We start from the raw sequence: 25,782 nt of genomic DNA on the forward strand, positions 1-25,782 counted from the left end.
GGACTGAACTAAGGCATGTGAATTGTCTGGGGAAAACCATGGAAAGTTTTGTTGGGCCTGTAATTTCTGTGTGTTACACATGACAGCTAGAGACTGTCTTTTTGTCTGTTTTCCTGACGCTACCTCACTGAAGCAGAGGGTGCTATTCCCTGTGGGACATGGTAGCGACAAGAATTGATGAGGGCAAGCTAGAATGAATATGTATATGGGTGTGTATGCAAGCATGTGTATGTGTATGCATATGTATGTGCATGTGCATATGTTGATATGTATATGTATATGCGTGTGTATGGGCATTTATGTATATACATGTGTATATGAGTGGATGGGCCATTCTTTGTCTGTTTCCTGGAGCTACCTCACTGATGCGGGAAATGGCAATCAAGTATAATAATAATAAAAAAATATTAAGTATAATAAGATTAACAAAGAGGTTACATGTGTCAGAGGTGGAGGGAACGAGGAGAAGTGGGAGACCAAACTAAAGGTGGAAGGATGGAGTGAAAAAGATTTTGAGCGATTGAGGCCTGAACATACAGGAAGGTGAAAGGCATGCAAGGAATAGAGTGAATAGGAATGATGTGGTATAGCAGGGTCAATGTGCTGTCAATGGATTGAGCCAGGGCATGTGAAGCATCTGGGGTAAGCCATGGAAAGTGTGGCCTAGATGTGGAAAGGGGGCTGTGGTTTCACTGCATTACACATGACAGCTAGAGTCTGCCTATGGATGAATGTGGCCTTTGTTGTCCTTTCCTAGCGCTACCTCATGCACACGCGGGGGAGGGGGGGTGTCATTTCATGTGTGGCGGGGTGGCGGAGGGAATGGATGAAGGTAACATGCATGAATATGTGCATGTGTATATATGTATATCTCTGTGTATGTATATGCATGTATACGTTGAAATGTATAGGTATGTATACGTGTGTGTGTGGGCGTTTATGTATATGCATGTGTATATGAGTGGATGGGCCATTCTTTGTCTGTTTCCTGGAGCTACCTTGCTGATGCAGGAAATGGCCATCAAGTATAATGATAATAAAAAAAAAAATTAAGCAAAATAAGATTGACAAAGAGGATATATGTGTCAGAGGTGGAGGGAACGAGGAGAAGTGGGAAACCAAATTGGAGGAGGAAGGATGGAGTGAAAAAGATTTTGAGCGATTGGGGCCTGAACATACAGGAGGGTGAAAGGCATGCAAGGAATAGAGAGAATAGGAACGATGTGGTATACCGGGGTCAACGTGCTGTCAATGGATTGAGCCAGGGCATGTGAAGCATCTGGGGTAAGCCATGGAAAGTGTAGCCTAGATGTGGAAAGGGAGCTGTGGTTTCGCTGCATTACACATGACAGCTAGAGTCTGCCTATGGATGAATGTGGCCTTTGTTGTCCTTTCCTAGCACTACCTCATGCACACGCGGGGGAGGGGGGGTGTCATTTCATGTGTGGCGGAGGAAATGGATGAAGGTAACATGTATGAATATGTGCATGTGTATATATGTATATCTCTGTGTATGTATATGTATGTATACAATGAAATGTATAGGTACGTATGTATATGTGTGTGTGTGTGGGCGTTTATATATATGGATGTGTATGTGGATGGGTTGGGCCATTCTTTCATCTGTTTCCTTGCGCTACCTCGCTAACATGGGAGACAGTGACAAGGCATAATAAAAAATAATAAATAAATATACATATATATACAACTATCTTAATAATAATAATGAATAATGAATGCCGGTTTGCGGTAGGGTTGTGTGATGTCTCCATGGTTGTTTACTTTGTTTATGGATAGGGTTGTTAGGGAGGGTAATGCAAGAGTTTTGGAGAGAAAGACAAGTATGCAGTCTGTGCTGGATGAGAGGGCTTGGGAAGAGAGTCAGTTGTTGTTCACTAATGATACAGCGCTAGTGGCTGATTCGGGTAAGAAACTGCAGAAGCTGGTGACTGAGTTTGGTAAAGTGTGTGAAAGAAGAAAGCTGAGAGTAAATGTGAATAAGAGAAAGGTTATTAGGTATAGTAGGGTTGAGAGACAAGAAAATTAGGAGCTAAGTTTGAATGGAGAAAAATTGGAGGAAGTGAACTGTTTTAGATATCTGGGAGTGGATTTAGCAGCGGATGGAACCATGGAAGTAGAAGTGAGTCACAGGGTGGGGGAGGGGGCAAAGGTTCTGGGAGCGTTGAAAAATGTGTGGAAGGCAAGAATGTCATCTCGGTGAGCAAACATGGGTATGTTTGAAGGAATAGTGGTTCCAACAATGTTATATGGTTGTGAGGCATGGGCTATAGATAGGTTGTGCAGAGGAAGGCAGATGTGTTGGAAATGAGATGTTTGAGGACAATATGTGGTGTGAGGTGGTTTGATCAAGTAAGTAATGAAAGGGTAAAAGAGATGTGTGGTAATAAAAAGAGTGTGGTTGAGAGAGCAGAAGAGGGTGCATTGAAATGGTTGGGTCACATGGAGAGAATGAGTGAGGAAAGATTGACAAAAAAAGAAGAGGATATATGTGTCAGAGGTGGAGGGAACGAGGAGAGGTGGGAGACCAAACTGGAGGCGGAGGGATGGAATGAAAAAGATTTTGAGTGAGTGGGGCCTGAACATACAAGATTGTGAAAGGCATGCAAGGAATAGAGTGAAATGGAACAAATATGGTATACCGGGGTCGACGTGCTGCCAATGGATTTGAACCAGGGCATGTGAAGCCTCTGGGGTAAACCATGGAAAGTTTTGAGGGGCCTGGATGTGGAAAGGAAGCAGTGGTTTTGGTGCATTACACATGACAGATAGAGACTGAGTGTGAACGAATGTGGCCTTTGTTGTCTTTTCCTAGCGCTACCCTGCCTGCACATTGGGGGGGGGGGGTGCCATTTTATGTGTGGCGGGGTGGCGAAGGGAATGGATGAAAGCAGCATGTATGAATATGTACATGTGTATATATGTATATGTCTGTGTATGTATATGTAAGTATACATTGAAATGTATGGGTATGTATATGTGTGTGTGTGGGCGTTTATGTTTTTTTTTTTATACTTTGTCGCTGTCTCCCGCGTTTGCGAGGTAGCGCAAGGAAACAGACGAAAGAAATGGCCCAACCCCCCCCCATACACATGTATATACATACGTCCACACACGCAAATATACATACCTACACAGCTTTCCATGGTTTACCCCAGACGCTTCACATGCCTTGATTCAATCCACTGACAGCACGTCAACCCCGGTATACCACATCGCTCCAATTCACTCTATTCCTTGCCCTCCTTTCACCCTCCTGCATGTTCAGGCCCCGATCACACAAAATCTTTTTCACTCCATCTTTCCACCTCCAATTTGGTCTCCCTCTTCTCCTTGCTCCCTCCACCTCCGGCACATATATCCTCTTGGTCAATCTTTCCTCACTCATCCTCTCCATGTGCCCAAACCACTTCAAAACACCCTCTTCTGCTCTCTCAACCACGCTCTTTTTATTTCCACACATCTCTCTTACCCTTACGTTACTCACTCGATCAAACCACCTCACACCACACATTGTCCTCAAACATCTCATTTCCAGCACATCCATCCTCCTGCGCACAACTCTATCCATAGCCCACGCCTCGCAACCATACAACATTGTTGGAACCACTATTCCTTCAAACATACCCATTTTTGCTTTCCGAGATAATGTTCTCGACTTCCACACATTCTTCAAGGCCCCTAGAATTTTCGCCCCCTCCCCCACCCAATGATCCACTTCCGCTTCCATGGTTCCATCCGCTGCCAGATCCACTCCCAGATATCTAAAACACTTCACTTCCTCCAGTTTTTCTCCATTCAAACTCACCTCCCAATTGACTTGACCCTCAACCCTACTGTACCTAATAACCTTGCTCTTATTCACATTTACTCTTAACTTTCTTCTTTCACACACTTTACCAAACTCAGTCACCAGCTTCTGCAGTTTCTCACATGAATCAGCCACCAGCGCTGTATCATCAGCGAACAACAACTGACTCACTTCCCAAGCTCTCTCATCCCCAACAGACTTCATACTTGCCCCTCTTTCCAAAACTCTTGCATTCACCTCCCTAACAACCCCATCCATAAACAAATTAAACAACCATGGAGACATCACACACCCCTGCCGTAAACCTACATTCACTGAGAACCAATCACTTTCCTCTCTTCCTACACGTACACCTGCCTTACATCCTCGATAAAAACTTTTCACTGCTTCTAACAACTTGCCTCCCACACCATATATTCTTAATACCTTCCACAGAGCATCCACAGAGCATATATATATATATATATATACATATATATATATATATATATATATATATATATATATATATATATATATATATATATATATATATATATATATATATCTTCTTCCACACACTTTACCAAACTCAGTCACCAGCTTCTGCAGTTTCTCACATGAATCAGCCACCAGCGCTGTATCATCAGCGAACAACAACTGACTCACTTCCCAAGCTCTCTCATCCCCAACAGACTTCATACTCGCCCCTCTTTCCAAAACTCTTGCATTTACCTCCCTAACAACCCCATCCATAAACAAATTAAACAACCATGGAGACATCACACACCCCTGCCGCAAACCTACATTCACTGAGAACCAATCACTTTCCTCTCTTCCTACACGTACACATGCCTTACATCCTCGATAAAAACTTTTCACTGCTTCTAACAACTTTCCTCCCACACCATATATTCTTAATACCTTCCACAGAGCATCTCTATCAACTCTATCATATGCCTTCTCCAGATCCATAAATGCTACATACAAATCCATTTGCTTTTCTAAGTATTTCTCACATACATTCTTCAAAGCAAACACCTGATCCACACATCCTCTTCCACTTCTGAAACCACACTGCTCTTCCCCAATCTGATGCTCTGTACATGCCTTCACCCTCTCAGTCAATACCCTCCCATATAATTTACCAGGAATACTCAACAAACTTATACCTCTGTAATTTGGAAGAAGAAAGTTAAGAGTAAATGTGAATAAGAGCAAGGTTATTAGGTACAGTAGGGTTGAGGGTCAAGTCAACTGGGAGGTGAGTTTGAATGGAGAAAAACTGGAGGAAGTGAAGTGTTTTAGATATCTGGGAGTGGATCTGGCAGCGGATGGAACCATGGAAGCGGAAGTGGAACATAGGGTGGGGGAGGGAGCGAAAGTTCTGGGAGTGTTGAAGAATGTGTGGAAGTCGAGAACATTATCTCGGAAAGCAAAAATGGGTATGTTTGAAGGAATAGTGGTTCCAACAATGTTGTATGGTTGCGAGGCGTGGGCTATGGATAGAGTTGTGCGCAGGAGGATGGATGTGCTGGAAATGAGATGTTTGAGGACAATGTGTGGTGTGAGGTGGTTTGATCGAGTGAGTAACGTAAGGGTAAGAGAGATGTGTGGAAATAAAAAGAGCGTGGTTGAGAGAGCAGAAGAGGGTGTTTTGAAGAGGTTTGGGCACATGGAGAGAATGAGTGAGGAAAGATTGACCAAGAGGATATATGTGTCGGAGGTGGAGGGAGCAAGGAGAAGAGGGAGACCAAATTGGAGGTGGAAAGATGGAGTGAAAAAGATTTTGTGTGATCGGGGCCTGAACATGCAGGAGGGTGAAAGGAGGGCAAGGAATAGAGTGAATTGGAGCGATGTGGTATACCGGGGTTGATGTGCTGTCAGTGGATTGAATCAAGGCATGTGAAGCGTCTGGGGTAAACCATGAAAAGCTGTGTAGGTATGTATATTTGCGTGTGTGGACGTATGTATATACATGTGTATGGGGGGGGGGGTTGGGCCATTTCTTTCGTCTGTTTCCTTGCGCTACCTCGCAAACGCGGGAGACAGCGACAAAGTATAATAAAAAAAATAAAAATATATATATATATGTGTACGTGGGTGAGTTGGGCCATTCTTTTGCCTGTTTCCTTGCGCTACCTCGCTAATGCGGGAGACAGCAACAAAGTATAATAAACAAATAAAAATCATTGTTATCATTATCATTATCATTATACTTTGTTGCTGTCTCCTGCACATATACATACATATACAAACACATACACAGACATATACATATATACACATGTACATATTCATACTTGCTTACCTTCATCTATTCCTGTCACTAACCCACCACACAGGAAATAGCATCGCTACCCCCTGCTTCTGCGAAGTAGTGCCAAGAAAACAGACAATAAAGGCCACATTCGTTCACGCTCAATCTCTAGCTGTCATGTGTAATGCACTGAAAATGGAATGGCCAAGGGTGTACTTGTTTCTCTAACTCTACTGATTCTCTTTCTATCAACTCCTATCATCCACAGTTTGAAAGTTCCTTCACATGTAAATGATCTGAAAATCACATCACAATACAATAACATAGCTTAAGAAACATCAAACATGTAACATTACACAATCAGAACTAATGCTAATCCAAAACAGAATGTCTGCCTTCCTACAGAAATATGCTGTTATCCTAGTAACCCTAGAAAGATATGAATCCAACCAGCATCCTTCTATATCCCTGAATGGACAACCACTTCCACCAGTCAGAAATCCATCCTTGCAAAGAAAAAACACTAACCCCAAAGACATAAATATACAGGCCATATACGCACAAAATAAGCTCATAACACTTCCTGGTATCAAGTCTGGACCATGAAAAAATCTCAGTATCCTATACAAATAAAAAACTGCTCCAACTTAAACTATGCTTCATTTGCCTGGCTATTCACTCATTCACAAGCAAACATAACAAAGCTGTAAACCGCAAAAATAAGGCACCTAGAAAAAATGCCAGTCTGCATAACAACCAAAAATAATCAACAACTGCATAACAAAAGGAAAATATTTCTAATATTTCTAATATTTTGCGTGTGTGGACGTATGTATATACATGTGTATGGGGGGGGGTTGGGCCATTTCTTTCGTCTGTTTCCTTGCGCTACCTCGCAAACGCAGGAGACAGCGACAAAGTATAATAAATAAATAAATATATCTCTCACTAAGTGCAATACTCAATTCTTTACAAAAGCAATAGACCCCTTCCACTCTAACCATCCCTCTAACTTCATCTACAGATCCCCCTTTCCCTAACAAACACAACAAACAGCAGTGACTTGACAAGCATCAAACAATCACTCTCCCAACCAAACCTTGACCCCCACTCCATCAGGCATATACTCATCAGAAATGACACTCCCAAGGCATCTACAAATTACACTTTCTTCTCTGCATTCTGGACACTAGTCATCTCTACAACCTCACAAAACATTGTTCTACATATAACAAGACCCTTGTGTCCACAATACAACTTCCACACTGAGGACAAAAAAAACACATACTCCTCAAAATCCCTGTACTCTCTTCACAAAGACACACATAAGCATCAAAGTTTTTGAGATGAAGTCCCATCCAAGTGAAATGAATGGGTTGGAGGTTGGAGTGCCTAGCTATGTGATTTGCAATATCACACAGTTGATACATGATCCTTTAAACCCAAGTTTGAGCATCTTATGATCTCATACATTTTGCAGAGATCAAAGGTGGTGAATTCTCATAGATTCATTCCTAATTCAGGTGAAGCCAATGTTTTAATTCTCTTGGAGCAAGTACACTTTCAGAAGCTCATGAGACTCAGCCCATAAGTGATAATGAAATTGCAATGAATTGAGCATCTTTGAGGAAAACCAAACAAGCATCATAAACTTAGGTTAATGATCATAAATTGACTCATTAACAAACTTAAGATTACCAACCATCAAAGTTCCTTAGCTCATATAAAATATTGTATACATTTTAACTAACAATTTCTTGTCACAAGCTTCTACATAACATGCTGGATTCTAGTATAACCAAGAGCAATCACATTTTTTGGAAACAGCGTGTCATGCCACACTGATACAGTTCTGTCCATCTATGTCTCTGATGCTCATTCCCTCTGGGAACTCCCATCAAGGGGTGGCAACAATAAATGTCTCAACCTATCCCTGTCCTTGCATGCCCCTTGCATATGCCATTCAACATATTCTTCCCACATTTCTCTTCCTTCAGTATTATTCCATTCTATTTCCCCATGTCACATATGGTCTTCCTCTCACACCAACCTCTTTAATTGTACTATCATACACTCTCCTTGTAAACTCATCATCTTGCATTCTTTCCACATCCCCAAACCACTTCAAAGTATAATGTTTCACCCACTTTACCACTCCACAATTCATTCCCTGCCAAACCAAATCTCTCATACAGTTCTAGTACAATTCTTTCTCATACTATTAACAGTTGCCATGATATACTATACCTGGTAGAAAATTTTGTCAGAAGAGTACAGGCTGAGACTGTACTGAATACATGAAGAGATATGTGAGTCTAAGCCACAGTCAATCATCTTTGGATCACAGCCAATGGCAAGATAAATATTCATCAGTTCATCGACATCATCTTCCTTGTACATATTGTTCTTGGCCAAGACAATGCTTTGAAGCTGCAGAATCTGTTACAGAGGAGTTAGAAAAAAATCTATTAAGTCCCTCTTGTGTTCCTCCTTATTTTCTTTTAAAATGTATCTAATTGCTTCTCCCAGTTTAGATAGGCACCATCAGAAACATAAGAACATTTGCTTCACTTCCATACATGAACTCTTTATCTGTCATTCAAAATGTATCAAAACCAGTGTCTATCACTCACAAATAGGCCTACTACAGGGTTTACTCAGACCATTTCATATACCATGGTTTAGCCCACTGTCATCATCCCTACAGACCATGTAGTATGAGGGACTGCTGAATGTGACTCATTAAAGTGGAAGACATTGGGTGTATGGGTTATGGAGGTACACAAAATGTGCAAGTTATAGCAAGTGGTCTGGTGAAAAGGGAAGGGATGATGAAAGCCATGTGTAAGATGAAGTGCAGCAAAATAGCTGGAGAGGAGAGAACTGCATTAAAATTTCTCAAGATAGGAGGTGACAGTGTTGTTATATGGTTAGACGAGATCTATAATGTAAGAATAACTCTAAGTAAGGTGCCCCAGTATTGGCAGAATGTCTGTATATCACCACAAGGGTAACAAAAGTAAATGTTTGAATTGCAGAGGTATATATTTGTTGAGCGTACCTGATAAGCTGTATGGGAGAGTGGTGATTGAAAGGGTGATAGCATATACAAAGCATGAGACTGAAGAGGAACAGTACAGCTTTACAAGTGGAAGATCTAGTGTGGGTAAGGTGTTTCCTTTGAAGATTATGTATGAGAAATACTGAGAGAAACATATAGATTTGTAAGTAGCATTTCAGGATATGGAGAAAGTGTATGATAGGGTTGACAGAGATGCTTTGCAGAATGTGTTATGAAAATAAAGAGTGGAAGGAAGTTACTTAAAGCAATGTGGTTTTCATCAAGGGTATAAAGCATGTGTGTAAGATGGAGAGAATAGTGAGTGGTTTTAGGTGATGATGGGTCTATGACAAGGGTCTGTGATGCCATCATGGGTGTTTAATCTGATTATGGATGGGGTGGTTTGGAATGTGAGTGAGAAAGTCTGAAAGAGAGACTGTTGAGGGAGGGGGGCCTGAGAGGTGAGTAATTCACTGTTGTTGATGACACAAATTAGGTGGTAGATTCAACTGGGAAACTGAAAAGTTGGTTTCTGAGTCAGGAAGTGTGAGAAAGGAGAGAATTGAATAAAAAATAGTTATCAAGTCTAGCAAGGGGGGGGGGGAGCATGAATCTGAATGGAGAGAATCTGAAGGAGGCAGAATGTTTTAAATATCTAAGATTAAAAATGGCAGGGGAGGGAACCTTGGAAGCTCAAGTGAGCAACACAAAGCTATGCAAGCCTCTCTTTTTAAGCCAGGTAGTTTCAATCACCATTCCTTTTTCAGCAACAAACTCCACTGCCTGTTCACCTTTTACAGGCTTTGAAGAATGTGTGTGAGAAATACTCTGAAAAACAGATAGATCTGTATGGAGCATTTATGGTTCTGAAGAAGGTATATGATAGGGTTGATAGAGATGCGTTGTGAGAGGTCTTCAGAGTATATGGTGAGGGAGGTAAGCTGCTAGAAGCAGTGAAAAGGTTTTACTAAGAGTGTAAAGCATGTGTATGAGTAGGAAGAGAAGAGAGTGATTGGTTCCCAGTGAAGGTCAGTCTGCAACAGGGGTGTGTGATGTCCCCATGGTTGTTCAATTTTTTTTACGGATGGGGTGGTTAGGGAGGTAAATGCAAGAGTTTTGGAGAGGTGAGTATGCAGTCTATTGGGGATGAGAGAGCCTGGGAAATGAGTCAGTTGTTATTTGCCGATGATAAAGCATCGGTGGCTGAATTGAGTGAGAAACTGCAGAAGTTGGTGACTGAGTTTGGAAAGGTGTGTAAAAGGAGAAAGATGAGAACAAATGTGAATAAGAGCAGGTTATTAGGTTCGGCAGAATTGAGGGACAAATTAGTTGGGATGTAAGTCTGAATGGAGAAAAATTAGAAGTGAAGTGTTTCAGATATTTGGGAGTGGACTTAGCAGCGAATGGAACCATGTGCACGTGAGTTATAAGGTGGGGGAGGGGGTGAAGTTCTGGGAGCAATGAAAAATTTGTGGAAAGGGAGAACGTTATCTCGGAGAGCAAAAATGTGTATGTTTGAAGGAACAGAAGTTCTAACAAAATCATATGGTTGTGAGGCATGGGCTATAGATAAGATTGTACAGAGGAGGGTGGATGTGTTGGAAATGAAATGTTTGAGGACAATATGTGGTGTGAGGGTTGATTGAGCAAGTAATGAAAGGGTAAGAGAGATGTGTGGTAATAAAAAGAGTGTGGTTGAGAGAGCAGAAGAGGGTGTGCTGAAATGGTCTGGACATATGGATAGAATAAGTGAGCAAAGGCTGATAAAGAGGATATACGTGCCAGAGATGGAGGAAACAAGAAGTGGGAGACCAAACTGAAGGTGGAAGGATGGAGTGAAAAACAATTTTGAGTGATCAGGTCCTGAACATGCAGGAGGGTGAGAGGCATGCAAGGAATAGAGTGAATTGGAATGATGTGGTACACTGGGGTCAACATGCTATCAATGGAATGAACTAGGGAATATGAATGTCTGTGATAAACCTTGCTCTTATTCACATTTACTCTCAACTTTCTCCTTTCACACACTTTTCCAAACTCAGTCACCAACTTCAGCAGGTTCTCACTCAAATCAGCCACCAGTACTGTATCATCGGCGGGCAACAACTGACTCACTTCCCAGACCCCTCTCATCCCCAACAGACTGCATACTCACCCCTCTCTCCAAAACTCTTACATTTACCTCCCTAACAACCCCATCCATAAACAAATAAAACAACCATGGGGACATCATACACCCCTGCCACGGACTGACCTTCAATGGAAACCAATCACTCTCCTCTCTTCCTACCTCTACATATGCCTTACACCCTTGATACAAACTTCTAACTGCTTCTAGCAGCTTACTCCCACACCATATACTCTCCAGACAAAGCATCTCTGTCAACTCTTATCATATGCCTTCTCCAGATCCATAAATGCTACATACAAATCCATCTGTTTTTCTAAGTATTTCACACACACATCCTTCAAAGCAAACACTTGATCCACACATCATCTACCACTTCTGAAACCACACTGCTCCTCCCCAATCTAATTCCTTCACCTCTCAATCAATACCCTCCCATACAATTTTCTGGGAATACTCAACAAACTTATGCCTCTGTGTTAGTCTGAACACTCAACTTTATCCCCTCTGCTTTTGTACAATGGCACTATACATAAATTCCACCAATCCTCAGGCACTTCACCATGATCCATGCATACAATGAATATCTTTAGCAACCAATCAACAACACAGTCATCCCATTTCTTAATAAATTCAACTGCAATACCATCCAACCCTGCCACCTTGCTGAATTTCATCTGCAAGGCTTTCACCTCTTCTCTCTTTATCAAACCACTCTACTTGACTCTCTCACTTTACCTTGTCTTCTCACCTAACATAAAGAATAAATAAAAAAGATAGATAGACAGACAAAGCATAAAATTCCCTTCCTAACAATACAAATATGTAAATTTTCCATGCCCTCTGCCACACAGTCAAACCCATTATCTAACACATTGGTGGTAATGTACAACTATTTTCTGTTTGTGAAAAACAAATTCTATTAAATTTTTCAGCAAGAAACATGTAGCAAAAATTAGTCCTTTACTATAAATTAATTATTTACATAATGTCCTATCATTCATGAAAATTACAACTTGATCATTCTGATAGAATTCCTAAGTGTTTTACTTACCAATGTAATGGTTTCTTTGAAAAGGCCAAAGGGCTTTGCAGCATCGGATGGTTCACCAGTGGGATGAGGTATCAAAGGTGACTTGAAGCCTGAAATATCCTTTCCCAACTTGCTAACATCAGCCCCTGAGAAAATATCTCATGGAAGTAAGAGGGGAATGCCTAAGGTATATATACATACACATATTTTCAAAGGGGTTAGGAGACATCAGGACCAGTTCTTGTCTTGGAATAAGACACATATAGACCAAAGCATCAACAAGCCCATTTCTAGCAAGAAGAGGGTGGAAAAAGCATGAAGGTCCCATGTGACAATATTTCTTAGATGTAACAATTGACTATGGTAGATTAAAGTAAATTTGCACTAAATGTGGGTTGAGGGATTTGTCTGTATGTGATACCAATAGTTTAGTTTATACGATGATTAGCAATCTTTATTAAGGACAAAGACTTTTTCTTGGCCATTCTAAAGCAATCATTAATTAAAAAATAAAGAGCATATCTAAGAGTGCGAGTAATCTAAAGTTTATGAGAGAAAAATATCAGGGAGAAATATATCAAAGAAAATATATATATATTTATTTATATTATATTTTTTTATTATACTTTGTCGCTGTCTCCCGCGTTTGCGAGGTAGCGCAAGGAAACAGACGAAAGAAATGGCCCAACCCCCCCCCCATACACATGTATATACATACGTCCACACACGCAAATATACATACATTAAATATATATATATATATATATATATATTTTTTTTTTTTTTTTTTTTTTTATACTTTGTCGCTGTCTCCCGCGTCTGCGAGGTAGCGCAAGGAAACAGACGAAAGAAATGGCCCAACCCCCCCCCCCATACACATGTACATACACACGTCCACACACGCAAATATACATACCTACACAGCTTTCCATGGTTTACCCCAGACACTTCACATGCCTTGCTTCAATCCACTGACAGCACGTCAACCCCTGTATACCACATGACTCCAATTCACTCTATTCTTGCCCTCCTTTCACCCTCCTGCATGTTCAGGCCCCGATCACACAAAATCTTTTTCACTCCATCTTTCCACCTCCAATTTGGTCTCCCTCTTCTCCTCGTTCCCTCCACCTCCGACACATATATCCTCTTGGTCAATCTCTCCTCACTCATTCTCTCCATGTGCCCAAACCATTTCAAAACACCATCTTCTGCTCTCTCAACCACGCTCTTTTTATTTCCACACATCTCTCTTACCCTTACGTTACTTACTCGATCAAACCACCTCACACCACACATTGTCCTCAAACATCTCATTTCCAGCACATCCATCCTCCTGCGCACATCTCTATCCATAGCCCACGCCTCGCAACCATACAACATTGTTGGAACCACTATTCCTTCAAACATACCCATTTTTGCTTTCCGAGATAATGTTCTCGACTTCCACACATTCTTCAAGGCTCCCAAAATTTTCGCCCCCTCCCCCACCCTATGATCCACTTCCGCTTCCATGGTTCCATCCGCTGACAGATCCACTCCCAGATATCTAAAACACTTCACTTCCTCCAGTTTTTCTCCATTCAAACTCACCTCCCAATTGACTTGACCCTCACCCCTACTGTACCTAATAACCTTGCTCTTATTCACATTTACTCTCAACTTTCTTCTTCCACACACTTTACCAAACTCAGTCACCAGCTTCTGCAGTTTCTCACATGAATCAGCCACCAGCGCTGTATCATCAGCGAACAACAACTGACTCACTTCCCAAGCTCTCTCATCCCCAACAGACTTCATACTTGCCCCTCTTTCCAGACTCTTGCATTTACCTCCCTTACAACCCCATCCATATATATATATATATATATATATATATATATATATATATATATATATATATATATATATATATATTTTTTTTTTTTTTTTTTTTTTTTATACTTTGTCGCTGTCTCCCGCGTTTGCGAGGTAGCGCAAGGAAACAGACGAAAGAAATGGCCCAACCCCCCCCCCCATACACATGTACATACGTCCACACACGCAAATATACATACCTACACAGCTTTCCATGGTTTACCCCAGACGCTTCACATGCCTTGATTCAATCCACTGACAGCACGTCAACCCCTGTATACCACATCGCTCCAATTCACTCTATTCCTTGCCCTCCTTTCACCCTCCTGCATGTTCAGGCCCCGATCACACAAAATCCATGGTTGTTTAATTTGTTTATGGATGGGGTTGTTAGGGAGGTAAATGCAAGAGTCCTGGAAAGAGGGGCAAGTATGAAGTCTGTTGGGGATGAGAGAGCTTGGGAAGTGAGTCAGTTGTTGTTCGCTGATGATACAGCGCTGGTGGCTGATTCATGTGAGAAACTGCAGAAGCTGGTGACTGAGTTTGGTAAAGTGTGTGGAAGAAGAAAGTTAAGAGTAAATGTGAATAAGAGCAAGGTTATTAGGTACAGTAGGGGTGAGGGTCAAGTCAATTGGGAGGTGAGTTTGAATGGAGAAAAACTGGAGGAAGTGAAGTGTTTTAGATATCTGGGAGTGGATCTGTCAGCGGATGGAACCATGGAAGCGGAAGTGGATCATAGGGTGGGGGAGGGGGCGAAAATTTTGGGAGCCTTGAAAAATGTGTGGAAGTCGAGAACATTATCTCGGAAAGCAAAAATGGGTATGTTTGAAGGAATAGTGGTTCCAACAATGTTGTATGGTTGCGAGGCGTGGGCTATGGATAGAGATGTGCGCAGGAGGATGGATGTGCTGGAAATGAGATGTTTGAGGACAATGTGTGGTGTGAGGTGGTTTGATCGAGTGAGTAACGTAAGGGTAAGAGAGATGTGTGGAAATAAAAAGAGCGTGGTTGAGAGAGCAGAAGAGGGTGTTTTGAAATGGTTTGGGCACATGGAGAGAATGAGTGAGGAAAGATTGACCAAGAGGATATATGTGTCGGAGGTGGAGGGAACGAGGAGAAGAGGGAGACCAAATTGGAGGTGGAAAGATGGAGTGAAAATATATATATATATATATATATATATTTTGCAGCAGGGGTGTGTGATGTCTCCATGGTTGTTTAATTTGTTTATGGATGGGGTTGTTAGGGAGGTGAATGCAAGAGTTTTGGAAAGAGGGGCAAGTATGCAGTCTGTTGGGGATGAGAGAGCTTGGGAAGTGAGTCAGTTGTTGTTCACTGATGATACAGCGCTGGTGGCTGATTCATGTGAGAAACTGCAGAAGCTGGTGACTGAGTTTGGTAAAGTGTGTGAAAGAAGAAAGTTAGGAGTAAATGTGAATAAGAGCAAGGTAATTAGGTACAGTAGGGGTGAGGGTCAAGTCAATTGGGAGGTAAGTTTGAATGGAGAAAAACTGGAGGAAGTAAAGTGTTTTAGATATCTGGGAGTGGATCTGGCAGCGGATGGAACCATGGAAGCGGAAGTGGATCATAGGGTGGAGGAGGGGGCGAAAATTCTGGGAGCCTTGAAGAATGTGTGGAAGTCGAGAACATTATCTCGGAAAGCAAAAATGGGTATGTTTGAAGGAATAGTGGTTCCAAGAATGTTGTGTGGTTGCGAGGCGTGGGCTATGGATAGAGTTGTGCGCAGGAGGATGGATGTGCTGGAAATGAGATGTTTGAGGACAATGTGTGGTGTGAGGTGGTTTGATCGAGTAAGTAACGTAAGGGTAAGAGAGATGTGTGGAAATAAAAAGAGCGTGGTTGAGAGAGCAGAAGAGGGTGTTTTGAAATGGTCTGGGCACATGCAGAGAATGAGTGAGGAAAGATTGATCAATAGGATATATGTGTCGGAGGTGGAGGGAACGAGGAGAAGTGGGAGACCAAATTGGAGGTGGAAAGATGGAGTGAAAAAGATTTTGTGTGATCGGGGCCTGAACATGCAGGAGGGTGAAAGGAGGGCAAGGAATAGAGTGAACTGGATTGATGTGGTATACCGGGGTTGACGTGCTGTCAGTGGATTGAATCAGGGCATGTGAAGCGTCTGGGGTAAACCATGGAAAGCTGTGTAGGTATGTATATTTGCGTGTGTGGAGGTATGTATATACATGTGTATGGGGGTGGGTTGGGCCATTTCCTTTGTCTGTTTCCTTGCGCTACCTTGCAAACGCGGGAGACAGCGACAAAGCAAAAAAAAAAAAAGAAAAAAAAAAAAAAAAAAAAATATATATATATATATACATATATATATATATATCCCTGGGGATAGGGGAGAAAGAATACTTCCCACGTATTCCCTGCGTGTCGTAGAAGGCGACTAAAAGGGAAGGGAGCGGGGGGCTGGAAATCCTCCCCTCTGGGTTTTTTTTAATTTTCCAAAAGAAGGAACAGAGAAGGGGGCCAGGTGAGGATATTCCCTCAAAGGCCCAGTCCTCTGTTCTTAACGCTACCTCGCTATTGCGGGAAATGGCGAATAGTATGAATATATATATATATATCCCTGGGGATAGGGGAGAAAGAATCTTCCCATGTATTCCCTGTGTGCCGTAGAAGGTGACTATAAGGGGAGGGAGCGGGAGTTGGAAGTCCTCCTCTCTCATTTTTAATGTTCCAAAGGAAGGAACAGAGAAGGGGGCCTAGTGAGGATATTCCCTCTAAGGTTCAGCCCTCTAATCTATATACTACCTCGCTAATGCGGGAAATGGCGAATAGTATGAAATATATATATATATATATATATAGAGAGAGAGAGAGAGAGAGAGAGAGAGAGAGAGCTAAACTCCATTTCATGCAGTTATTCAGAAAGACAAATTATGTAAAAATCTAAAGATGAAGTTACACAAATGTTTAATTCATAATGAAACTGTAGGTAAAATTTTTTTGATTTTCCAAAAGAAGGAACAGAGAACGAGGCCAGGTGAGGATATTCCCTCAGAGGCCCAGTCCTCTGTTCTTAACGCTACCTTGCTAACGCGGGAAATGGCGAATAGTATGAAAAAAAAAAAAAAAAAAAAATATATATATATATATATATATATATATATATATATGCTTTGGTGTATGCAACATATACAGATTTAGAAAGGGTATATGATAACCATTAGAAAGGTCTGTGTGGCTTGGCTGTGAATAGGGGGCGCCAGTTTTGGTTCAGTGTGCATGACAGATATACAGCAGTTGTGAGTAAATGAAGCCAACCTTTATCTGTTCCTAGTACTACTTACAAAATGTAAGATACAACAAACAAATATGTGATTTACAGGTCTGTCATGACGTTATAATGAACAGAAGTACAACTGAAAATACAAGGAGGAAAAACAAACCACAGAAGAAATGGAAATTAGCACTTGGAAGATTGATTGCAGCCAAAGATATTTCAAAAATGGAAGCCGGAGGAATAATTTGCAATAAAATGAAATGGAAACAAATTTTGCATGGATACTGGGGAACAGAGACTGCAATCACACTTGACATAGCAACTGACCGTGTAGAACGAAAAAGAAATAGGCAGTTACAATTGTGTGGAAATCAGATTTTACCTAAACATATTAGATATGGGCTGAGGATGTACATGAGGGATTTGAAGGGTTGTATATGTACCTGATCCACCCTGGGAATTGGTACGAGTTATGTAAAAACATGATACAGCTAGTTACTATCACTCAACTACAGCTCAAAAGTTATACTGGGAATCAAAATGCCATAATTATAATAGGACCTTTCTTCCTCACTGATTTGTTTATGCCAGTTTCCATTTAATCATTCATTTACCAGGAGCATTTACCTCAACTCTACGACATCAGTACTTATTAATTACACTGCAACGAAATTAAAATAAAATGATTTATGGGATCAAAATTTGCTGATATGCTAGCAACACTGCACCTTCTTCAGCACCACAGGTGACTGTCACACTGTCGCTAAAATCTTTACATATTGCATATACCAAAGTTAGTCTTAGTTTAACTTTATTTGATTTAAACTTTAAACAAATGATTTTTTAATTGCCATATCTCATTTTCCTTGCCAAATTGATTTGGAAAAGTGAATCCTGCCTCCTCACTGCCATTTCTCCCATGAATTTATGGCTGTATTTGGTTATGCCCCAGGAACATGTGCCAGTGCCATCTCCTGATTTTAGGCAGCAGTGCTAACATCTTGTTACTTAATATGAAAGCAGTCTAACTCAGATAATGATTATTTTGTTGATGCTTCCCTGGTCTTTGGGTCCAGTTTTATCTGTTTCTGGCTCATCAGCCTGACCAGTTGTAGGGTCAGTTACATGGACCATATCATTTGTAGTGATTTGAAGTAACAAAACATTTGAATAAGATTTTTTTTTCAATGGTAATAGTTACACTTGACAGCTAGAAAATGGGTGTAAGTGAATGAGGGCTTTTCTTTGTCTATTTCTAGCATTTCCTTGCTAACATGGGAATTGGCAAACAAGTGTGAAAAACTCTTGGAGAACACAAGTGAACTACAGTGCCTGTTACTAGACATAAGAATTGGTTAGAACAAAATCCTTCCTTGCACAATAACTTGCTTGTAGATTTGATGAGAGAGAATTATTTGTACATTATTTTTGGATTATGTACTATTTGATAGGCATACAAGGGAGTGACTTTTAGATGTGAATGTGATGAAGGGGGTCGCTGATAGGATGTTTAATTACTTTTTGTTTGATGAAAGTGTAAATGTCTATACTGACTGTAGAAAGGGAAAATGACATGGGTGGGAATGGGATAATGAAATGTGTGAGCTTGGAAAAATGCTTGTGTGCAGAGGTACTAAGAGAGAATGGTTTTCATGGGCCTCCATGGCATAGTGGTTAGCATTGATGACTGTGATGCATTCACAGGGTTGAGTCTCCTTAGGTTAGGTTTGCCTGTTCGCAGTTAGCTCTGCTCTTCATTATCACTGGATGATAAAATGAGGTAGCAATGCTGTTTCCTGTGGGGCAGGATGGCACCAGGAATAGATGAAGGCAAGCAAGTATGTATGTGTATATGTCTGTGTATGTGTATGTATATATATATATATATATATATATATATATATATATATATATATATATAAGGCATATGATAGAGTTGATAGAGATGCTCTGTGGAAGGTATTAAGAATATATGGTGTGGGAGGCAAGTTGTTAGAAGCAGTGAAAAGTTTTTATCGAGGATGTAAGGCATGTGTACGTGTAGGAAGAGAGGAAAGTGATTGGTTCTCAGTGAATGTAGGTTTGCGGCAGGGGTGTGTGATGTCTCCATGGTTGTTTAATTTGTTTATGGATGGGGTTGTTAGGGAGGTAAATGCAAGAGTTTTGGAAAGAGGGGCAAGTATGAAGTCTGTTGGGGATGAGAGAGCTTGGGAAGTGAGTCAGTTGTTGTTCGCTGATGATACAGCGCTGGTGGCGGATTCATGTGAGAAACTGCAGAAGCTGGTGACGGAGTTTGGTAAAGTGTGTGGAAGAAGAAAGTTAAGAGTAAATGTCAATAAGAGCAAGGTTATTAGGTACAGTAGGGTTGAGGGTCAAGTCAATTGGGAGGTGAGTTTGAATGGTGAGAGGCTGGAGGAAGTGAAGTGTTTTAGATATCTGGGAGTGGATCTGTCAGCGGATGGAACCATGGAAGCGGAAGTGGATCATAGGGTGGGGGAGGGGGCGAAAATTTTGGGAGCCTTGAAAAATGTGTGGAAGTCGAGAACATTATCCCGGAAAGCAAAAATGGGTATGTTTGAAGGAATAGTAGTTCCAACAATGTTGTATGGTTGCGAGGCGTGGGCTATGGATAGAGTTGTGCGTAGGAGGATGGATGTGCTGGAAATGAGATGTTTGAGGACAATGTGTGGTGTGAGGTGGTTTGATCGAGTAAGTAACGTAAGGGTAAGAGAGATGTGTGGAAATAAAAAGAGCGTGGTTGAGAGAGCAGAAGAGGGTGTTTTGAAATGGTTTGGGCACATGGAGAGAATGAGTGAGGAAAGATTGACCAAGAGGATATATGTGTCGGAGGTGGAGGGAACGAGGAGAAGAGGGAGACCAAATTGGAGGTGGAAAGATGGAGTGAAAAGGATTTTGTGTGATCGGGGCCTGAACATGCAGGAGGGTGAAAGGAGGGCAAGGAATAGAGTGAATTGGAGCGATGTGGTATACAGGGGTTGACGGGCTGTCAGTGGATTGAATCAAGGCATGTGAAGCGTCTGGGGTAAACCATGGAAAGCTGTGTAGGTATGTATATTTGCGTGTGTGGACGTGTGTATGTACATGTGTATGGGGGGGTTGGGCCATTTCTTTCGTCTGTTTCCTTGCGCTACCTCGCAAACGCGGGAGACAGCGACAAAGTATAAAAAAAAAAAAAAAAAAAAAAAAAATATATATATATATATATATATATATATATATTAAGAAAGGGGGTGACTGTATTGTTGACTGGTTGGTAAGGTTATTTAATGTATGTATGACTCATGGTGAGGTGCCTGAGGATTGGCGGAATGCGTGCATAGTGCCATTGTACAAAGGCAAAGGGGATAAGAGTGAGTGCTCAAATTACAGAGGTATAAGTTTGTTGAGTATTCCTGGTAAATTATATGGGAGGGTATTGATTGAGAGGGTGAAGGCATGTACAGAGCATCAGATTGGGGAAGAGCAGTGCGGTTTTAGAAGTGGTAGAGGATGTGTGGATCAGGTGTTTGCTTTGAAGAATGTATGTGAGAAATACTTAGAAAAGCAAATGGATTTGTATGTAGCATTTATGGATCTGGAGAAGGCATATGATAGAGTTGATAGAGATGCTCTGTGGAAGGTATTAAGAATATATGGTGTGGGAGGAAAGTTGTTAGAAGCAGTGAAAAGTTTTTATCGAGGATGTAAGGCATGTGTACGTGTAGGAAGAGAGGAAAGTGATTGGTTCTCAGTGAATGTAGGTTTGCGGCAGGGGTGTGTGATGTCTCCATGGTTGTTTAATTTGTTTATGGATGGGGTTGTTAGGGAGGTAAATGCAAGAGTCCTGGAAAGAGGGGCAAGTATGAAGTCTGTTGGGGATGAGAGAGCTTGGGAAGTGAGTCAGTTGTTGTTCGCTGATGATACAGCGCTGGTGGCTGATTCATGTGAGAAACTGCAGAAGCTGGTGACTGAGTTTGGTAAAGTGTGTGGAAGAAGAAAGTTGAGAGTAAATGTGAATAAGAGCAAGGTTATTAGGTACAGTAGGGGTGAGGGTCAAGTCAATTGGGAGGTGAGTTTGAATGGAGAAAAACTGGAGGAAGTGAAGTGTTTTAGATATCTGGGAGTGGATCTGTCAGCGGATGGAACCATGGAAGCGGAAGTGGATCATAGGGTGGGGGAGGGGGCGAAAATTTTGGGAGCCTTGAAAAATGTGTGGAAGTCGAGAACACTATCTCGGAAAGCAAAAATGGGTATGTTTGAGGGAATAGTGGTTCCAACAATGTTGTATGGTTGCGAGGCGTGGGCTATGGATAGAGATGTGCGCAGGAGGATGGATGTGCTGGAAATGAGATGTTTGAGGACAATGTGTGGTGTGAGGTGGTTTGATCGAGTAAGTAACGTAAGGGTAAGAGAGATGTGTGGAAATAAAAAGAGCGTGGTTGAGAGAGCAGAAGAGGGTGTTTTGAAATGGTTTGGGCACATGGAGAGAATGAGTGAGGAGAGATTGACCAAGAGGATATATGTGTCGGAGGTGGTGGGAACGAGGAGAAGAGGGAGACCAAATTGGAGGTGGAAAGATGGAGTGAAAAAGATTTTGTGTGATCGGGGCCTGAACATGCAGGAGGGTGAAAGGAGGGCAAGAAATAGAGTGAATTGGAGTCATGTGGTATACAGGGGTTGACGTGCTGTCAGTGGATTGAAGCAAGGCATGTGAAGCGTCTGGGGTAAACCATGGAAAGCTGTGTAGGTATGTATATTTGCGTGTGTGGACGTGTGTATGTACATGTGTATGGGGGGGGGGGGGGTTGGGCCATTTCTTTCGTCTGTTTCCTTGCGCTACCTCGCAAACGCGGGAGACAGCGACAAAGTATAAAAAAAAAAAAAAAAAAAAAAAAATATATATATATATATATATATATATATATATACATATATATATGTGTGTGTGTGTGTGTGTGGATCAGGTGTTTGCTTTGAAGAATGTATGTGAGAAATACTTAGAAAAGCAAATGGAGTTGTATGTAGTATTTATGGATCTGGAGAAGGCATATTATAGAGTTGATAGAGATGCTCTGTGGAAGGTATTAAGAATATATGGTGTGGGAGGCAAGTTGTTAGAAGCAGTGAAAAGTTTTTATAGAGGATGTAAGGCATGTGTACGTGTAGTAAGAGAGGAAAGTGATTGGTTCTCAGTGAATGTAGGATTGCGGCATAGGTGTGTGATGTCTCCATGGTTGCTTAATTTGTTTATGGATGGGGTTGTTAGGGAGGTGAATGCAAGAGTTTTGGAAAGAGGGGCAAGTATGAAGTCTGTTGGGGATGAGAGAGCTTGGGAAGTGAGTCAGTTGTTGTTCGCTGATGATACAGCGCTGGTGGCTGATTCATGTGAGAAACTGCAGAAGCTGGTGACTGAGTTTGGTAAAGTGTGTGAAAGAAGAAAGTTAAGAGTAAATGTGAATAAGAGCAAGGTTATTAGGTACAGTAGGGTTGAGGGTGAAGTTAATTGGGAGGTAAGTTTGAATGGAGAAAAACTGGAGGAAGTAAAGTGTTTTAGATATCTGGGAGTGGATCTGGCAGCGGATGGAACCATGGAAGTGGAAGTGGATCATAGGGTGGGGGAGGGGGCGAAAATTCTGGGAGCCTTGAAGAATGTGTGGAAGTCGAGAACATTATCTCGGAAAGCAAAAATGGGTATGTTTGAAGGAATAGTGGTTCCAACAATGTTGTATGGTTGCGAGGCGTGGGCTATGGATAGAGTTGTGCGCAGGAGGATGGATGTGCTGGAAATGAGATGTTTGAGGACAATGTGTGGTGTGAGGTGGTTTGATCGAGTAAGTAACGTAAGGGTAAGAGAGATATGTGGAAATAAAAAGAGCGTGGTTGAGAGAGCAGAAGAGGGTGTTTTGAAATGGTTTGGGCACATTGAGAGAATGAGTGAGGAAAGATTGACCAAGAGGATATATGTGTCGGAGGTGGAGGGAACGAGGAGAAGTGGGAGACCAAATTGGATATGGAAAGATGGAGTGAAAATGATTTTTTGTGATCGGGGCCTGAACATGCAGGAGGGTGAAAGGCGGGCAAGGAATAGAGTGAAATGAATCGATGTGGTATACCGGGGTTGACGTGCTGTCAGTGAATTGAACCAGGGCATGTGAAGCGTCTGGGGTAAACCATGGAAAGCTGTGTAGGTATGTATATTTGCGTGTGTGGACGTATGTATATACATGTGTATGGGGGTGGGTTGGGCCATTTCTTTCGTCTGTTTCCTTGCGCTACCTCGCAAACGCGGGAGACAGCGACAAAGCAAAAAAAAAAAAAAAAAAAAAAAAAATATATATATATATATATATATATATATATATATATATATATATATATATATATATATATATATATATGGTATGTACAAAATGAAGAGTTTAGGGACTTTGTGACAGTTTTCTTTAACTAAATTCTTCAGTTCTAGTTGACAATAAATAGCTTGTGCAAGGAGGTGATAATCTGCAGAAAATCTGGCAAATTCCTGAACTTCTTTGCACAAAATATCAGACAATGTTCGTCTGAGAAAGAATACTTTCCACGTATTCCCTGCATGTTGTAGAAGGCGACTAAAAGGGAAGGGAGTGGGGGCTGGAAATCCTCCCCTCTCTTTCTTTTTATTTTATTTTCCAAAAGAAAGAATAGAGAAGGGGGCCAGGTGAGGATATTCCCTCAAAGGCCCAGTCCTCTGTTCTTAACGCTACCTCGCTAATGCGGGAAATGGCGAATAGTATGAAAAAAAAAAATATATGTATATATATGTTTGAAGGAAGAGTGGTTCCAACAATGTTGTATGGTTGCGAGGCGTGGGCTATGGATAGAGTTGTGCGCAGGAGGATGGATGTGCTGGAAATGAGATGTTTGAGGACAATGTGTGGTGTGAGGTGGTTTGATCGAGTAAGTAATGTAAGGGTAAGAGAGATGTGTGGAAATAAAAAGAGCGTGGTTGAGAGAGCAGAAGAGGGTGTTTTGAAGTGGTTTGGGCACATGGAGAGGATGAGTGAGGAAAGATTGACCAAGAGGATATATGTGTCGGAGGTGGAGGGAACGAGGAGAAGAGGGAGACCAAATTGGAGGTGGAAAGATGGAGTGAAAAAGATTTTGTGTGATCGGGGCCTGAACATGCAGGAGGGTGAAAGGAGGGCAAGGAATAGAGTGAATTGGAGCGATGTGGTATACCGGGGTTGACGTGCTGTCAGTGGATTGAATCAAGGCATGTGAAGCGTCTGGGGTAAACCATGGAAAGCTGTATGAGATGTATAGGTATGTATATTTGCGTGTGTGGACGTATGCATATATATGTGTATGGGGGGCGGTTGGGCCATTTCTTTCGTCTGTTTCCTTGCGCTACCTCGCAAACGCGGGAGACAGCAACAAAGTATAAAAAAAAAGAAAATATATATATATATATATATATATATATATATATATATATATATATATATATATATAAGTTTGAATATATATATATATATAATATATCTTTTTCTTTCATACTATTTGCCATTTCCTGCCTGAGCGGGAGATGTATAGGTATGTATATGTGTGTGTGTGGACGTGTATGTATATGCATGTGTATGAGGGTGGGTTAGGTCATTCTTTCATCTGTTTCCTTGCGCTACCTCACTAACGCATGAGACAGCAACAAAGTATAATAAATGAAAAAGATATCTTTTCATTCTCCCAACTCTCATCTGCCCTCTTCTTCAACCCTTGCACCTTCCTTCTGACCTCCTGCCACTTTCTCTTATAGATCTCCCAATTATTTGCACCACTTCCTTGTAAGCATCGCCCAAATGCCTCTCTTGTCTCTTTCCCTAGCAACTTCTTCATCCCACCATTCACTATCCATTTTAATCTTCCCACCTCTCACCTTTTGCATGACACATGTATCTCTTGCACATTCCACCACTGCTTCCCTAAATACCTCTCATTTCTTACCCAACCACTTCACTTCATTTACCTTCACCTTTTGTCATTCTACATACATTCAATCTATCCTGGTATTTCTTCCCACAAGCCTCCTTTTTAAGCTACTTACTCCCTCCACTCTCTTCTCCCCAACATTTTCTCCTATTTTTCAAAAACCTCTACAAAGCTTCACTCTCGCCTCCACAAGATAGTGATCAGACATCACAGCAGCTGCCCCTCTCAGCACATTTACATCCAAAAGTCTCTCTTTTACATGCCTGTCAATCAACACATAATCTAATAATGCCCACTGACCATCTCTCCTACTCATATACATATACTTGTGTATATCTCTCCTTTCAAACCAGGTATCCCCAATCACCAGTCTTTTTTCAGCACACAACTCCACAAGCTCTTCATCATTTCTGCTCA

The 25,782-nt window shown here is 41.4% G+C and overlaps 1 protein-coding gene across 2 annotated transcripts in view; it reads right to left on the reverse strand.

Moving 5' to 3' along the window:
* LOC139762324 (uncharacterized) overlaps nt 1–25,782 on the reverse strand; it is a 141,493-nt gene that overhangs the window by 70,817 nt on the left and 44,894 nt on the right. For both annotated transcript variants that reach the window (XM_071686972.1, XM_071686973.1), the window contains exons 7-8: nt 12,312–12,436; nt 8,316–8,507 (exon numbers count right to left, since the gene is read on the reverse strand). In XM_071686972.1, the coding sequence (XP_071543073.1) occupies nt 8,316–8,507; nt 12,312–12,436 (317 nt within the window). The remainder of the gene's footprint in view (nt 1–8,315; nt 8,508–12,311; nt 12,437–25,782) is intronic.

This window comes from Panulirus ornatus, chromosome 43 (genome assembly GCF_036320965.1).
Source record: "Panulirus ornatus isolate Po-2019 chromosome 43, ASM3632096v1, whole genome shotgun sequence".
Taxonomy (NCBI): domain Eukaryota; kingdom Metazoa; phylum Arthropoda; class Malacostraca; order Decapoda; family Palinuridae; genus Panulirus; species Panulirus ornatus.